Source organism: Pristis pectinata, chromosome 17, assembly GCF_009764475.1.
Source record: "Pristis pectinata isolate sPriPec2 chromosome 17, sPriPec2.1.pri, whole genome shotgun sequence".
Classification (NCBI taxonomy): domain Eukaryota; kingdom Metazoa; phylum Chordata; class Chondrichthyes; order Rhinopristiformes; family Pristidae; genus Pristis; species Pristis pectinata.
Genome location: NC_067421.1, coordinates 27,539,572 through 27,558,049, shown reverse-complemented (window position 1 = coordinate 27,558,049; position 18,478 = coordinate 27,539,572). Strand labels below are relative to the sequence as shown.

Below are 18,478 nucleotides of genomic sequence, written 5' to 3'. Positions count from 1 at the left end.
CAGAAATATAGCACAGAAAGAGACCCTTCGGTCCACCAAGCCCATACTGACCATTAACCACACATTGACATTAATTCTATGCCAATCCCTTTTTTAAAAAAATATTTTTCCATATTCTCATCAACTTCCCCCAGATTTTACTGCTCACCTACGTTCTAGGGGCAAATAGTAACCAATTAACCTACCAATCAATGTCTTTGGGATGTGGGAAGAAAATTGAGCACCCGGAGTAAATCCACATAGTCACAGGGAGAACATACAAACTCCACATAGACAGCATCCAAGGTCAGGATTGAACTTGGATGTTTCGCGCTGTGAGGGAGTGGTTCTACTATCTGTGCCACCTGTCATGGTACAAGTCTCACAGCCAGAGTCAGTTCCACATTAACCTGTTACAGACTGACAGATTTGGGATGATTACTGAATACTGCAAATACAAGTTTGGAGAAATTGTGGGATTACATAGTTTGTACAAACCTTGGTATGTGTCAAGGACCAACATCAGTGTCTTCTCCCAGGCCAGCCCTGCAGTTTTGAGGTCCTAGTTACACTGGGCAGGCTATGTTATTCATTTGTCTGACACCAGATGTCCAAACCACTCCATTCTGACCTGTCATGGGAAGAGATGACTAGGTGGACAGAAAAGATTCATGGATGTACTCAAAGTTTCCTTGAAGAAATGCAACATCCCTAACTGACTCCTGGGAACCTCTGGCCCTTGACTGCTTGAGGTGGAGCACCAGCATTTTGGGATGGGTTTGAGAACTTTAAGGCCATGCATCAGAAGCCCTGAATTAGCAAGAGTGCATCACCTCAAGCTATCAACTCACCATCCTTATCAGCCACCCCCTGACCCATCTGTGAAAGGATCACATTGGCTTTATTAACCGCATCAGAACCTACAGAACTGGTGTGGAAGTCATCCTTGAACCCAAGGGACTGTCCAAGAAGAAATACTGACAGAGCTCAGAAACTGAATTCTAAGCAGGCATTTGATATTGCTCAGGCAATTGAGACAACAGTTAAGCAAGTACAGGATTTGCAGCATCAGCCAGTGAAGGCTCAGAGTTGTTAACAAGTTCAGGTGCTGCCCTACTGCATCTTCAAAGAAAGACCAGAGCTACCCAAAAGGGGAGATGTTAGCCAGACAGCATTAGCTACCACAACAGAAGAATATACTCATCATAATTACGGTGTCAAGGGACATCTGTCAACTGCTTGCTTGAAAGCAGAGCAAGATTATGGCAGCTCAAGCAAGCAATTAGCAAGAAGCCTATTGAGAAGAATAGTCAAGGGCATTGTAGAGATGAATTATATGAACACATGGACTGTATGAACCACTCATGGCCAATTCTTTCTGCACACTGGTGTACAATGAAAAGAGTGTCAAAAGGAACATGAAAATAGTTAGTGATGCGAGTGCAGGAATTTAAGCAACATTGTTCAAATGGTAGAGTGAAATTCAAGGAAACAGCTCCAGGAATTATCAAGGGACACCAGATAATGTGAACAGAAGTCTGCCAGGTGTTGTAGGATAACTTGGTGTCTGAAAGGGCAGAACTGGAACACAAAGAACGTAGAAGGCATAGTTCAATGATTCTGTGAAGAAAAATAAGTGCATCTTGATTATGAGATAGATGCTGAAGTACCCTACCCACTCGAGGACAATGTTGGACAGGGAATGACGACAAGGGGTGAAACTGAGTCAGCAGTTGCATGTTTCTTACTTCACTGCCCAAATATACCAATAAAACAACTGGACAGACATCTGATCTCTTGATGGGCACACGTATGTGGTTTTGGTGAAGCTAGAGTTTAGTGCTCCTATGTGCTCCAAATAAGACTGTCCTAATGCTGAGCTTGTGATCACCATTTTGAGGTAGATAAACCTGTATTCCTATAAGATCTGGTTTACAGGATGCATCCTTGACTACACTGGACCAGTTTCATTGTGAGTTCACTGGATGATCGCGTAGTGGAGCATCAAGCCCACCTTAAACATCATAAAGTTCAGTCCTTAGCACAGCCCAATGGGTTATAGAACTAGAAGCTTCTACATCTCCTGCTGAAACCTGGTAACGGTGCAAAACAAGAGCTGTTGTTCACCAACAAAGCCACTGGGTAGATTGTAAATAGGGAACAGCTTTACTGTTTTGTTAATATTGGACTTCTTTAGACAATGATTTATGTATGTATAATTTCATGTATGTTTTCATCCAAATCGAGAGGAGTTGTGATAACAAGGTGGGGGGGTGGAGCTTTTGTATGTTTACCAACAGCTTCTGATAGATGTATGACACAAGTGATAAATAGTTCTTACAGAGTGACATACGTGAGACCATCCAATCTAAAGTGTTACTTTTTCCTCAGTGCTTTAATATAATGAGTGGTGCTGAGATGCAAGGTGTAGAACGGATTACTGTTGCTCATTTTGCCTAATAGGTTTAAATCAACACAAGTGCCTTTGTTAAAAGGCAGTTCTAAGTAATGGAGTCCCACCCACTTGAAACAATTGCAACTACATAAACTAATACCACTTAAGGACTTTTATATCCAAAGCAAGTGATATTCACCAGATCAGTATAGGTCAGATTTAAAACCCAGATTCTGAAGTGGAGAAAGAGATATTGAATCCACTGCATTGAGTCACTTGGTCTTTAAAAGCTACTTTCCAAGATATCACTTCCTCTGGCTAGGTTACAATAAGTTTAGGACAGAAACATAGTCAGTAACAAAATTCGTCACATGCAACCTCCACAGCATTATCCCAATGCATCTTTGAGTGCGTTATCAACCGGGGACAGAAAAAATTATCCAGCCAAAGATGGACCTCTTCAGCATCCAGTTTGGAGCAGTTGCATATGCAATATTGGTCAAGACAGTGATTGCTATTTTGAAGTTATTACTTCTAAGTATTGTGTCATGTGACTAACAGCTTTCTGGAGTTGCAGCAATGTTTATTGAAAACTCCAAAAGGCAATCTATGAATAAAGTAGACACGTTTTGTTTCAGCTCCTTTTGTGTCACATGTATCAGTCTCTACACACTCCAATGAATTATGATGGAGTTCAAGAACACGTACTGAAGTCCAGGCAGAGGTCATCTGTCTGCCCTCTTTATGCTTGGTTTGGCAAGTGGGAAGGGAACATCTAGAACATAGAACAGCGCAGGAACAGGCTCTTTGGCCCATGATGTTTATACTGACCATGATGCCGATTTAAACTGCACATCTGCCCACACACGGTCTATAATCCCTTCATTCCCTGCCCATTCATTTGTCTGTCTAAATGCCTCAAACGTTTCTATTGTAATGTTAATCTCTTTAAAAAATTGTGAACAGAATTGTTTAAATAGATAATGATTTAACTTATCTTCTTAGAGTTCAAAGAATGATAATAAAATAATTTGAATAGAAGATCAAAGTACTTTCCATTCTGTCTGGTTAATACAAGTTAATGTTCCATTTTTGAGAAATCTTGAACATAATCCTTTAATAGTTAATCACCATCCCTCAAGCTAGCATTGTTAATGTGGATACACTTATGTAGATTAACTTCTTTATAATTTTCTGAACATTGTACTATGATTACATTGCTCCAGTCCCTACAACTTGGTACATATGGTTAGATATTGACAGTCACAGATTTTTTTTTAAAATATGTTCCTGTTGGGATAAAGAAGAAAACTGTTGCAAACAGGAAAACAAAAGTCAGGAACCCCAAATGAGGACTGTGATAAAATTGATCAAGACTTAAAAGGGCAGAGACAGCTACAATTTTAACATAAGCCAACTGTTCAGGATGTGCTGGGTTCTGGTGGAAATATGATTTTGGACCGTGCCAGATTTTACTCTCCATCAAAATAAATATGGACTAGTAAGCAAAAACCACCATTTCTACTGAGCTTTCCAATGCTTCAGCTATATGTAGAGTGGAGTTTTAACATTTTTGAACAATATGTAATTCACAAGCAAACAGTGGCCATTATCAATGCTACAATGCAAGCATCACCATCTCAGTTCACTTTTTGTTCTTAACCTGTCACCTCAGTTCCTCAATTAAGGCTCACAATTACATATAAATGACTTTGAATTAGGCGCAAGGTACCTGGCCCCTCAAGCCTGCACTAACCTACAATAAGATCATGGCTGATCTAATTGCAACCTCATCTCCACTTTCCTCCTTACCCGTTGTAACCCTTCAGTATTTCCACTGTCCTTGTGTCATGTAACTAACTGCTCTCTACTTGCAGTAACGTTTATAGGAAACTCCAGAGGCAATCTGTGAAGAATTCTTGAATAAGCTACACATTGTTTCAGCTCCTCCTGCATCACATGCATTTCTGCAGGGTTCCAAGGATTCATGGCTGTCTGAGATAAGAACTTTGCCTCATCTCCATCTTAAGCGGGTAACCTCTTATTTTTAAAAAGATTGATTCCAATTTTTAGACTCTCCCACGAGGAAACATCCTCTCTATATCCTGTCAAGACCCCTCAGGATCTTGCAGATTTCAATTAAGTTCCTTCTCCAGGACACCAACGTGGTTCAGGAGGAGGGAGAAGAGTGTGAAAGTTGAGGAAATCAGCATCTTGTTTCTCTTGCAAGAGACACAAGGTTGATGGCACGGTTTCAAGGTATTAAGCACACCTTGTCTGAAACATACTTGCCAATTTTAAAATTGGTTCAATAAACTTGCATCAACCCCAAGTGTAAAGACCTGGATCCTGATATTGTGACCAGCAGCAAAGCCATTGCACTCACTGCTGACTGAGGAAAGTTGCCCACCAGACCTGTGACCTCTGTGGCATGGATTAAAACATTTCCTCAATGGCTTTTGGGCATCAGCTCATAGTGGATTCTTAACAACCAGCAACAGTTGTACCATCAAGCAGGTCAAACAGCCAATCACATTAAAGCATTCTCAAGACAAAAGCAAGAGAATTATTAATTAACTTTGTACACATTTTATAGAATACTAAATAAAGATGAGATATACATATATGATTAAGGTAAAGCCAAAATGTCATAAATAAACTCCAAACTACTATCCTCAGATTTAAAGTTAGTTATTTTCAGGGCCAAAGGGTTTGCTAAGCAGTAATAATGGCTTAGTATACTATTAAAAACAGACTTCATGCAACAAAATAAAACATTTTCAAGGTATCTGCAAACCAGTCTCACTCAGCTCACATCAAATCTCCCTTGAATTCAGTCGAGAAGTTTGCAAATCAAATGTCACAATGTGTGGAGGTGGGCTGAATCACAGAGCAATTCCTGGATTTCTGCATTAAACCATGCATGCTCTGTTGTATTCATGAAGCAACAAAGACAAAAACCAATAATTTCATTGTTATTACAATCAGAAAATCTGGGCCATACTTTTGTTTCTCATTTGAAGATTTCATACTAGGCACTGGACAACATGGAACATATCAAGCTGAAATAAGAGTCACCGCAACAGCAGAGTGGGTCATTGCCTTCTGGCCATTAAATAGGCAAACAAATTGGCAGGAGATGGAGCCCTTAAGCCTTGCAGACTGCGGCCTGAAACAATCTATTGTAAGCTAATAGAATTAGCGGTGGAGTTATTTTTGTCAAACTTAATGCAAGGCTAATGTTCAAAGCTGTCTGACAAATATCAAGTGACACAAGGTCTGTTTCTTTGATCACAAGCTCAAATAAATTCAAGGGCATTAGATTACTTGTATAACCCAAAAATGAAGGAGTTTGCCTTGGCTTATGTAATACATACATTTCACTTTAGAAAATTAAAGACACTGACAGTGGCATCAACAGACCCTTTCTGCTTGGTGACTTAATGGGAGGTGGTCTTGATTGGGTGCGGGAAAGGACCTGCAACTAGTCTAAGAAACCAAAACATCTGAATTCCTGTTATCTACCAAACCCAACCAACATGCCAAAGATGTGTATATTTACAGTGCCTTTCAGGATCCAAGGAGGTCTCGAATGGCTATACTGCCAATTAATTACTTCTGATCTGTTGCATGAAATGCAGCAACCAATTTGCATACAACAGGCTCCCAGAAGTAGCTGGAGTATTAGTATTATTGAGGGATAAATATTGTAAGGACAACTCTGCTTTGAAATAGTTGGATATGAAAGACAGTGACACTCATTTGGCAGAGGTGGTTGCAACTAAGTGTCTTTCTGAAAGACAGCACCTCTGGTGATGGAGCACAGCCCAAGTCCAGCACTGAAGTGACTGCCAAGATTTTGGTACTTTGGATTTGGACATCAAGCCACAGCCTTTTGATCCAGATGAAAGAATGCCATTTATGACCCCACCAGGTGCTAGGCATGGGGATCGCATAGTTTTGGACAATTAAGGCATTTTATGCCCGACTTAAATGATTTCTGAAAATCATTCTTGTTCAGAGGCAGCTGATTCTATGTACCTACTCAAAATAAAAAATAGTCAGTGTCCGGAGAGGATGAGAGAAAATTTAGATAGGTAGATCACCTCAACTTTACAACCAGTCCAAGCAAGATTAATACCTTTCATCCACTTAGGGCTGATCAAATAAAAGCATCAAATATGTCACAATACCTCAATTTGAATACCACCACAAAGCAACTCTCTCTTTACGTGATCCAGACAACATTTGGGTTTACACAGACAGCCAATATATTAAACAAAATAATGAAACCACAGAATTTCCCTACCAAGTTTAAAAAAACTGTTCTTCAGTGTTTTACCTACAATTTGCTAGTATTTTACCCAAAGAAAAAATTTATTATGCAATTCATGGATTAAAATCTATAATGAACATTCTCAAAAGATCCTTCGACACATCACCATTTTTAGGTTATGTTTTTGTTTCCAGATTGACATCTTCATTAACCTCATCAACCAACAGATCTGTCAAAGCTGTTAGGAAAAGAGTCCAAAAAGTTCCTTCAGCTAACCAGCAGTCATGAGGAATCTGAATGGGAAATCTAAAAGGACCTGTACACTGTTGAACAGGTAGTTCAGAAGAGCATCTCTAATAGAGAGAGTTTGCAAGGCTTAGTTAGGAGACAAGTTAATCTGTAAAAACGCAGTGAAAATAAATTGGAGGTTAGTTGGTCCCAGGAAGATTTAACGTGATGAGAAGTTTCCAAATATAGAATAGAGTTTATAATGGGTACATTTTCCCCTATGCAATCATAAATGCCAGACTTAACATTACTGCAGTGAAGTGTCACAACCTGGCACAGTGAAATGGAAGTTGACCCAAAATGTGGTTACATTACCTGAAATCATATCCTTTTGTATTGGACATTGACAATCCTAAACAAAACACTAGACACATTTCCTGAATTAACCCACAAGCTCCTAAAAACCTTTAAACGTATTGTACCACTGACATACCAAAATAGCTCAGGAGGAGTGCATTAACAAATAATGTTTGACCAAGATAAACAAAAGAAGGTATTTGGTCAAAGGGATATATTTTAATGTCTTAAATGGGCGAGAAAGACAGGAGATAAAGGTTTAGAGAGGGAATTAAATAGCTTCACGTTTTGACAGCTGAAGGCATGGCTGCAGGTGGAGTGAGGGGAAATAGAATCAGGAATGTGCAGAAGCCCAGAAACGTCATATATTTTTATATTGTATAGTGACACAGAAGGAGGCCACTCAGCCCATAAAGTGTATGCCAGCTCCCAAAACAATCCCATTCCTTGACTTACATATTTGCAATCTGTAACCTAATGTGGAGTGTATTAATCAGAAGGCCCTAGGAAGCTATAAATAGCAGGTGACAAGAACTACTAAGAACTTGGAAAAATTACTGGAACTTTCAAACTAGGACATTATCTGACCAAAAGCCATTGTAGGTCACTGTATTGATAGATTATAATGTATGAATAGATTATACAAGTTTCAGATAATGATTTTTTTTTTAAAAACATGCACACAAAAAGGAGGTAGAACTACACTATGGAACTTCAAAAAGCTTATTTTAGAACAAAGTACATTCAAATCACTCAAATTGTGAGAGGAGAATTCAATAAGCAGTTATCTGAACAGCCAAAACATTCACAATGGGCAAGGATTCATGTGGTGTTTCCACAGACTTAAGAATCCTTGTAATACATTTCTAACAGCATTCTCCTATGAGTGAATGGAAACTAAGATATTTATTGGCATAGGCCAAACTCAGTCACATGTTAAGACATCAGTTCAGTTTCTACAAGGGAGAAATTGAAAAAAGCAACACAGAAGTTACCAAAGCAAATCTGTTGAAACCTAAAAGGCTGAAAATTTGAAGTTCAACAGCAACGATGCTAAATCAAAAATCATACTTCCTGATTAAATGATTCAAAAATACTAAAAAAAGCGAGTTACCTTCCAGGACCAGAAAGCCTTGGTTCTGACCAGTCGTATGATCGAGGTGAGGTAGTCCTTCCCAAGTCCGGTGATTGTTGGAAGCGTTTATTCATCAACTCGGCTGCACTAGCTGGGTTGGCAAGTGTACCCTGGTACTTCGCTGTCTCACTTTTGCTTCCACTGTTCATTGGGCTAAATGGTCTGTCCCGTGTTGTGGCAGACAATCCATTTTGTTTCATGATTGACAACTCTGCCGCAGAGGTTGTTCGTTTGTCTATGTGTCTAATATTATCAGGCAGCCTTGAAATATTTGGGCCTTCGGAGAAGCGATGCGGTCCAGGACTTGGAGCTCTGGAGGCGAGAGGACTGTTGCTCAGGGATGTCTTGGATGGAGTTTTCACTGGTTGATGGCGATGTGCTGTCAAAGTTTGAAAGCATGTGTCTGAATTATATAATCACGTACAACGCACACACAATATTCCGACCTAGATGTGGGGCAGTTCAATGAGCTATTGGCACAAAGTTGTAAGTGGGTATTCCTGAAAACACTGCCCAGATGTTATTAATACAATTTACATTGTGACTCAATTACAATAACAATTGCTCAAGGTTATAAAACCTTGATGGAATAAAATAAAAACCGCAAAACTTCTATTTTGCTTGTCCATACCCACATTAGATTTTGTTGCAAAACTCTTCCCTAAAAATCTCCTAAATGTCATCTTCCACCTCAGCAAGGGGCCCATTTTGACTCAGAGTCAGGCCATTCCACTGTAGCTCCACGCCAGAGTCAAGCCTAATATTATCCTTCCACAGAAAACATTAGACAACATACAGCACAGTACCAGGTCATTCAAGCCAGGAGACCTGCACTGGTGTCTTTGCTCTACAAGGCACCTCCCTTACACAAATTCCAGTGCTGCTTAGAAATCAGCAGAAAGATGCCTACCCAGTTTCTCTTTCCCAAATCTCCACTGAGATTAACAATGTCATCCTAGATGAATGTGAACCTGTGATCTTAACTGCTATTATTAACGCATGGGGAAGATTTTGGGAGTGAAATTCAATTTCAGTGGGTGAGGTGGGAGGCAGGGTCATACAGGTGATAAACAGAACAGTCCATCGTCAGTGGAAATGGAAAAATAAAAATCAGGTGGGACTGTGTAACAGGCAACCAAAGTCCTGCTAAAACTGAATTTCACACCAGCCTATATCTGTCTCAGCTACCATTACACACTCAACACACACTGTACACTGTTGTGTGGAACTGAAAAGGCATGATTCATGGATACAACACAATGCCTCTCTGTCAGGGGCTGTTGTAGATGGGGCAAGGGAGTCACACAACATGGAAACCAGTCCCGCAAATCCACACAGACCATCAACCACCCACTTATACTAACCCTACGACAATCCACCTATTCTCATTAACTCCACCCAGAATCTGCTACTCATCTACACTTGGGGCAATTTACAGTGGCCAATTAACTTGCCAACCTGCATGTCTTTGGGATGTGGAAGGAAACCAGAGCACCCAGAGAAAGCCAGCAGGGTCACAGGCAAACGTATGAAATCCACACAGACAGCAGTTTAAGTCAGGATTGAACCTGGGTCTGTGGCACTTTGAGGCAGCAGCTCTATTAGCTGTGGCATTGTGTGAAGTAATCTAGGTAATTATTTTAGAATGTCCTTAGCTTGTGTGCTATCCTCCATGTATCAGAAGTGATTCTTGAAATATTTAAGTAAAACAATCTTATGAAGCAGTCTTGCATGACAGGTGGCAAACAGAGGAAGTGACAGATCAGAGACTACAACCAAAATTTAATACAGATCACTAAATTACAGATATTCTAATTATTCTTTTTAATCAGCAACAAATGGCATGTTTTCTTTATTATTGAGTGATGGATGGTGAGATCACAGTGAGCAATTTATCATGAGCTTATGTCATGGTTACACTATTGCTCTATTAGATGAATCAAATGAAATGAAATGCAAATCCAAATAGTGCATGTCCTGACCTGTGTATGTGCTCCAAATTTATGCTGTCATGAACAAAATTCCCATCAAAAAAAAGTGGGAATATACACCAAATAGTAGTTGTAATTACTAGAAACTGCATAGATCAAAGTTTGAGGTGCACCTTACCTTGATAACACAGTAAAAAGGAGAAATTTAATCTACAGACTGGATAAGCTAAATTAGCAATAAGGTGGAGGACAAATTTATGGAACTTGTGGGGTCTGGGGCAGACCTCACAAGTACACAGATTTGTGGACAGCAAATCAGTGAATAACTAGAGTAGTGGACTCTACCCAATACATTACAGGCACATCCCTCCCCACCAATGGTTGTATCTACAGGAGGCACTGCCTCAAGGCAACGTGCAAAGATCCCCACCATTCAAGCCATGCCACCTTTTCACAGCTATCATCAGGCAGGAGGTACAGAGGTCAGAAGTCCCACATCACCAGGTTCAAGAGCAGCTACTTCCCTTCAACCATTTTGTTCTTGAACCAACCAGCAAAACCCTAATCACCACTAGTTTCCCAACACTAACGACCACTCTGATCACTTTCACTAAAATACACTTTTAATATTCTAAATGTATTTCTTGTAAAAATTGTGTATAATTTGTGTTTAATTTATGTTTTTCTTGTGAATACTGCTTATATGATTCTATGTGCCTGTGATGCTGCTGCAAGTAAGTTTTTCATTGCACCTGTGCATACAGGTACCTGTGCGTATGACAATAAACTCAACTTTGAATAACGAGAACAGAGTCCAATTGAGATGGGTTTCTAGATCAATATGTTGAGGAACCAACTAAAGAAAAGGCTACTTTCACATTGCACAATGAGGAAGGGTTCATTGACAACCTTGATGTATGGTTACATTTTATATTGTGTTTGAAAGGTTGTTCAATCCAAAACCATGTAAACAAGGGAAACTTGCATAAATGAATAATCCATAATTTGCAAAGATGCATTCTGGTAAAGTTCCAAAACCCAACAGGAAAAATGGTGCATCCATAGCTGACAGGAGAAATTAATGATAGCGTTACATCTAAGAAAGAGGCTTATAATGTTGACAGAAATAGCAATAAGCCTAAGGATTAGCAGCACTTTAGAATGCAGCAGGAGAGAACAAAAATTAATAGAGGGTAGTTTTGAGTAAACTGGCAAGAAACAATGACAATCTGCAAAGGTGTACAAAAAGGAAGAGGTTAGCCAGGGCAAATGTAGCTCCATGCAGGTAGTGACAGTAGTATTTCCAATGTGAAATAAGGAAATGGCAGAGGAGTTAAATAAATACATTGCATCCGTCCTCACGGAAAGAAAAAAAACTGCCAGAAATAATAGAAATCCAAGAAGTCTAGCAAGGTTGAGGAAATGAAGGAAATTAGAATTAGTGGAAAAGAAAGAAGGGTGATAGAGGTTGGCAAGATGAAGCCTTAAGGGACAAATGACACCCTCCCCCACACCAAGGACCAATTGATGTACATCCCAGAGTTGTGAAAGAGTCAGTCATACAGCAGGGAAACAGGCCCTTCAGCCTAACTCATCCATGCTGCCCAGTGTTGCCCAGTGAGCTATAATAGACATAGTGGATGCTCTGGTTACCATCCTCCAGAACTATGCATTCTGAAATTATTCCAGTGGATTGGAAGGTAGCAAATATAACCCCACTATTGGGAGGGAGAAAACATGGACCTACTGACCTTTAACCTAATGCTACTGGCAGGGAAAATTTTGAAATTTATATTGAAATGTAATAACTGAACACCTAGAAAAGAAAAAAAAAAGATTGAGCAGAGTCAGCACTGATTTCTGAAAGGGAAATCATGTTTGACTAATCAATTGATCAATTAGGAAAGATCTGAAAACAAAAGTTTAAGTTCCAAGAGGGTTGGGGAGGGGGACGTGGTCCCCTCTGCACTGGGGAAACCAAACAGACGGGTAATCTTTTAGTGGAACACCCGTGTTCTGTCTGTAGGGACAGCAGAGCTTCCTATTGGCTGCCACTTCAATCTTCCCTCTCACTCTGACCTAGTGCTGTGGCCTCCTGCACTGATACAATGAGGCCCAATGAAAGCTTGAGGAACAGGATCTTATCTTCCATTTGGGCACGTTGTAGCCTTTTGGACTCAACAGCGAATTCTGAATTCTACAACTTCAGGTAACCTGATTTGCGTCTGTGTTGGTCGTCCATCTGCAATATTGGCTCAGATTGTTGATTTTCCCCCTTCTTTCCTCCCTCCCTCCCACTAAAGAGTAGAGGAAATGTCCACCATGACCTGCTGGGCATATCTTCCTGCTCTGCATTTTGCAACTCCTTTTCTACATGTTCTCCCTCTCTGCTTCCATTCCCTCATTGACCAGATAACCATGTTTTCAGCTTATCCCCATGGTGAGTTTGTTTTACCCCAGAGACATTCCTCCCACCCCCCACCATCCATCCTTCCTTTGTCTCCTTCCCAGTTCTGAAAAAAAGGTCTCCACCCTGAAATACAAGCCTCCCCTTCCCAGACGTGGCCTGACCTGCTGAATATTTCCAACCGTTTCTGTTTTTATTTTAGATTTCCAGCATCTGCAGTTTAGTGCTTCCTTCTGATCACCAACCAATCACCACCACTGAATCAGGTTTGGCTGTATACTCTTATTCCAGTTGGTTGACGGACTCCAACATGCTCCATTCCAGCCCTGTGAGAAATGGCTATGTGACCAAAGTTCTGGTGGATTGCCAGGAACCATGGAAGTGAAGCAGACAATGAAGCCAACACCTTCAGCAGAGAAGGGTGAAGCAATGGAAAATTTGACTTGTCATAAAGATTTCATAATTACAAGTTTATTGTTGTAGGCCTGTATTCCAAAAAGCAGCTATGTAGCTGGGGCAGTTCCATTGATTCTACCTCAAGAATTTAATAACAAGCAGGCTATGATATACATCCAAGTTACACACCCAGGCCACAGGACAAGCAGCAGCTTGATGACAGGAAATGCTTATCAAACATGACAAGCAATTAAGTTTAATTTATTTTGGAGGCCTGAGAGACTCAGGCCCCACAATCAAGCCCAATCCTGTTCTCAGCAAACACCCACACACTTTTGTTTGTTCACCTACAAGGTTGCCAGCACCTCAGATTGTTATTACCCAACCTGGTTTCCCCTCAGGCTAATGGTGCCAAGCTGCCTTCTTCTTGTAGCACAACAGTCACTTTTTGTGAAGGTACTACCACAATGTTGGATTGAGTGTTTCTGGATTTAGAAGAGTGGTAGTGAAGAAACAGATAAATTTCCACGTCAGAATGATGTGCAACTTGGAGGGGAACCTGCAGCTGGTGGTGCTGCCACTTGTCGATCCTTCATGGTAAAGGCCACAGATGTGTGAAGTGCTGTTGGCATAGCCTAGACCAGTAAATGCAGTGTGATTACAGTTGGCCATGCACTACCAGTAACAGTTTAGTGGAACATTGTTCGGTCCATAGCAGTGACCCCAGAGATCTTCACATCTTTAGGATGGTAATGTGGTGCTGGTCAAGTAGGCCGCTTTGTCCTGGGTGGCTTTGAGCTATTTGGAGTGTGTTAGAATTGTACTTATCCAAGCAAGACAAGAACATTCCACACAGTTGCCCTTTATAATTGGCATCCAGAGGATTGTACTGCAGGACGTCTATTCTAGCTGCATATTTATGTAACTGGTCCAGTTAAATTTCAGGTCATAGTGATGCTGGAGATGTTCAAGTGAGGGATTCAGTGATGTTAATTGCCCAAGTCAAGAGTAGGGGTTCAATTCCCACTTGTTGACGAGGGTCACTGTCTGATTCTCAAGGGGTGCAGAAGTTACTTGCCACATAACAGCCCATGCAGGAAAATTGTCTGGGTCTTGCTGCAGGAGAATTGTGAATGGAAGTGGATACTGTCCAATCAGCAAACATTTCCCACCCCCCTCCTTTTAACTTTATGATGGAAACTGGTTATTGTTGAAGCAGCTAAGATGGCTCTGCACAAGACACACCTGATGAACTCCTGTGCCAAGATTATAGACTTCCAATTATATACACAAGGTACAATTCCAGCTAGTGATGAGTTATCCCATTAATTCCCTTTGATTTATCTATCAGGGCACCCTGCTGCCAGTCAAATTCTGCCTTGACATCTCACTTGCCTCTGGCACTCAGCTCCTTTGCTGGGTTTGCATCCAGGCTGTGGCGAAGTGGACAATTCAACAGCTAACAGGGGGCAGCAGCAGTTCCAAGAACGTTGCCATCCTCAATGATAGCAGGGCCCTGCTCCTGAATACTAGAAAACAAGACTGAGCAAGACACACTGTCAATGATACATCTCCGTTTCCTCCTGAGATCCCCACCATCACAGAAACCAATCTCACTCCCCACGATAAGAAACATATGGAAACACTGAAGGCCATGGGTCATGACAATATCCCAGCTGTAGTACCGAAAATCTGGGCTCCAGAAAGAGCCCCTCCTCTAGTCAAGTTGTTTGGTTCAGTTACAATACTGGCATCTACCTGACAATGTAGATAATTACATAGGTACCTACTATTTGCTAACAAGACAAGTTCAATCAAACTGATAGGAGGAATGATTGACAATACTATCAAGTGGCATGCTCACTAATAACCTTCTTACTGATGCCCAGTTGGGACTTCCCCACACCACTCAGCTCCAGATCCCATCATAGCCTTCATGCAAGCATGGACCAAAAAAGCTCAGTTCTAGTGGGACTGACTAGCAGAGGAGAGAGTAGTTGCCCTTGCCCCTAACCCTAAGGCAACATTGACCGAGAAACAGATAGAGCATCTATGGCAAAACAGAAGTCAAAAGGCATTAACTGCAAAACACAATGACCAAAGTCATCTCCCACATACAAGTTGTGGTGGCTGAAGGGCAATCAGCCCAGTCCGAGAACATTGTCGTTCATGCAAGCAGCAAGGTCTATACCTGGGGAAGATTAGTGATAATCATATTGAACGATAGGGCAGGCTTGAGGGGACAAATCATCTACTCCTGCTCTTAATTTCTTGTGTTGTGTTCTAGACATCATTCAGGCATAGGCTAATCAGTGGGAAGCAACATGCACACCACAAGGCAGCAAGTCAATGACCATCTCCAACAGATTTTAACCACCAACCTTTGACACTTAATGGCACTTCTATAAACAGATCTTCACCGTCAACATCCTGGGATCACTTTTTGACAAGAACCTCAACTAAACCAGCTACCTAAATACCTGCTCTTGTAGTCATTGTATTTATGTGGCTGGTTTAGTAGAGGTTTTGTCCTGAATGACCCAAGATGTTTATGGTGGGGAACTTGGTAACAGTAGTATCATTAGGCGTCAAAGGTCAACAGAGCAATAAGCTGGATGCACTCTTCCGCACTTTGAATGTAATGTTCATTCAGTTGATCTTAACTATTAATTTCTCTGGTACTTCCACATTAACAAACTGCATATGTACATTTGCCTACTGCAAATCCAAAGTGACAGTAAACAAAAGTTGAAATCATATCAGGTGACCATATTTTGTTATAGCAACCCACAAGGTGCATGAAAGAAGATGGCAAGAACTGGAATCCTCCTTCCTGAATGTACTTACTTGACGAAGCACACCTGCAGGGATCATGCTTGTTTAGGTAATGCTCAAGTGTATCCCAGCCTCCTCCAACACGTACCATCACGTGATTCCTCAGAACCTGTAGGAATAGAAAGAAAATAAACTGACCCCTAAAGTACTGATAAGTAAATGGTTTCTAAATATTTAATAAAACTGTATTCTTCTTTAGTGAATTCAGCTGAGAGAGTTCATACAGGAGATTGGAAGGTTACAGGAAAAGAAAACAGTCATTTCCCATCACAGAATCGAATCACATTAGACAATGACAAGGTCAAGAACTTTATTTATGGCAATTTTTTTGTGTTCCAGGGAACTTCACAAAAATATCCATTTATACCACTCCCATTTTATTCTCCCCACATTCCCATCAATTCCCCTCAGATTGTATGACTCACCTACACACTACGGGCAATTTATAATGACCAATTAATCTATGAACCCACACATTTTTGCGACATGGGAGGAAACCGGAGCACCCAGAGGAAACCTACAGGATCACAGGAAGAATATGCAAACTCCACAGAGACAGCACCCAAGGTCAGAACTGAACCCAGTTCACTGGAGCCGTGAGGCAGTGATTCTACTAACTATGCCACCAAAATTCCAGAGTAGGGCTATAATAACAGAGTATGGTCACCATTGGCAAAGGAACTAAATTGTGGTGGTGGGGGGTGTGGGGGGGGGGGTAGTAATGTTGTGGAACTGCAGATCTTGGTAGATTATAGGACTGGTGGTCTTATCAGACATCTCAGGACACACAGAAATGGTGTTCTGACAAGTTATCCTTGATCGTGAAGGACTGCACAAAAAGAAGAAAATGGAACATGAGGTTATTGCAGTTGACAGAGAGGAAGTGACTATGCAAATCTTTAAATAATCCCTGGTTATGTGCGAGACATCTGATAGAGGGAAAAATGTTCCAACATTTTTATAGTTATTTCATACACTCACCACCCTTTAGACTTTAGAACAAGCCCACTTTTCTTATGACTATCAACTTAAGTTAAACATGTAATCAATTCAATGCAGAAATATATAACACCCGGAGGTCAGGTGTCTGTCTGACACCCAGAGGTTAGGTGATTAATCAAACAAGTGCTCAGCATGATCATTGAACAAAGATCCTGAAATACAGAGCCAATCATGTGTTTCTTCCCTCTGCTCACTGTGGCCTACTTGTTTCTCCCTGTTCCCATACCTCCAGACGGCCCATACCTCCAGACGGCCCATACCTCCAGACGGCCCATACCTCCAGACTTAATGTACTTTGCCTTACTCTACTGACCTTCTCCTTTTGATGGTCTTTGTACCTCAATGATTCACCCTTCTCTGGATTTCACATTAATGTAATTTCACTCTACTGTCAAGTAATAACTGATGATATACTGTTTATTGATGGCTGCTCTGGTAATGGACGAGACTTCAAAAGGACAGACAAGGCCTTGCAGCAGGCTTTATTGGACCTAGGATTTAGAGTGTACACAACTCAATCTAATGGCAGTAATTCACTGTGCCACCTTATCCATTTCTCCTTTAATATCACCAGTATGGGTTACTTGCGTTTACTTTTCTGTTCTAAGATGTGTAATTCATGACATTTTCTGCATTTCACCTAAAGCACACATCTTTTTAAAAATCACAAGAGACATGGTCATTGAAAAAACAAAACATTAGGACAAATAATAATCAACGCCATGCCCTGGAGATCCACAAAATATGGAGTCATAGAAAGATACAGCATGGAGGCAGGCCCTTCAGCACACCAAGTCTGCATTGGCTATTAACCACCCAGTTGCAATAATCCTACATTAGTTCCTTGTTTTATTCTCCTTTCATTTTCATTAACTCCCCTAGTTAATAAATTAACAGGGAATTGAATGAACCAGCACAACCCCAATCACTAGAGTTTAGCAACAGCATGTCCACTTTGCACTAAAATGGACTTTGTTTTTGTTGCAGTTGTGTACTTGCTTGTAAAAAATTGTTTTTCTTGTGAATGCTGCTTATATGATGCTATGTGCCATGATGCTGCTGCAAGTTTTTCCATTGCACCTGTGCATACTTGCACTTCATACATATGCCAATAAACCCGACCTTGAACCTTAGAAACAGGAACAATAATAACTTGGAATGAACAGAATCAGCATGACATTTAGAGAGGACACTCAATGAGCTACATGGTTATCTCATACAACTTCAGACATTCTAGGTCTTTGTCTTTTAGTCTAATGGAATCAAAGACCATTCAACCTATCACATCTGTGCCAGCTCCTTGAAAGAGCCATCCCATACCCGTACTCCTTCCTCGATCCTGTAATTTCATCCTTTCTAGTATTGATCCAATTCACTTTAGAAAGTTACAAATGAATCCATTTTAATCGCACTTGAGTGCATTCTAGATCAAAGTAACTTTTATAAATGAAAGTAAAAATAATTGTCCTGATACAATGCTGTCTTGAAGTACAAAACACAAATTTGATTCCTTATCAACATAAGGATAATGAATTTT

General features: G+C 40.7%; 1 protein-coding gene across 1 annotated transcript in view; it reads right to left on the bottom strand.

Moving 5' to 3' along the window:
* Positions 1-18,478, bottom strand: part of gas2l1 (growth arrest-specific 2 like 1) — a 61,519-nt gene that overhangs the window by 12,232 nt on the left and 30,809 nt on the right. Inside the window, exons 3-4 of the mRNA XM_052032458.1 lie at positions 15,952-16,048; positions 8,350-8,749 (exon numbers count right to left, since the gene is read on the bottom strand). Coding sequence (XP_051888418.1) covers positions 8,350-8,749; positions 15,952-16,048 — 497 coding nt within the window. The remainder of the gene's footprint in view (positions 1-8,349; positions 8,750-15,951; positions 16,049-18,478) is intronic.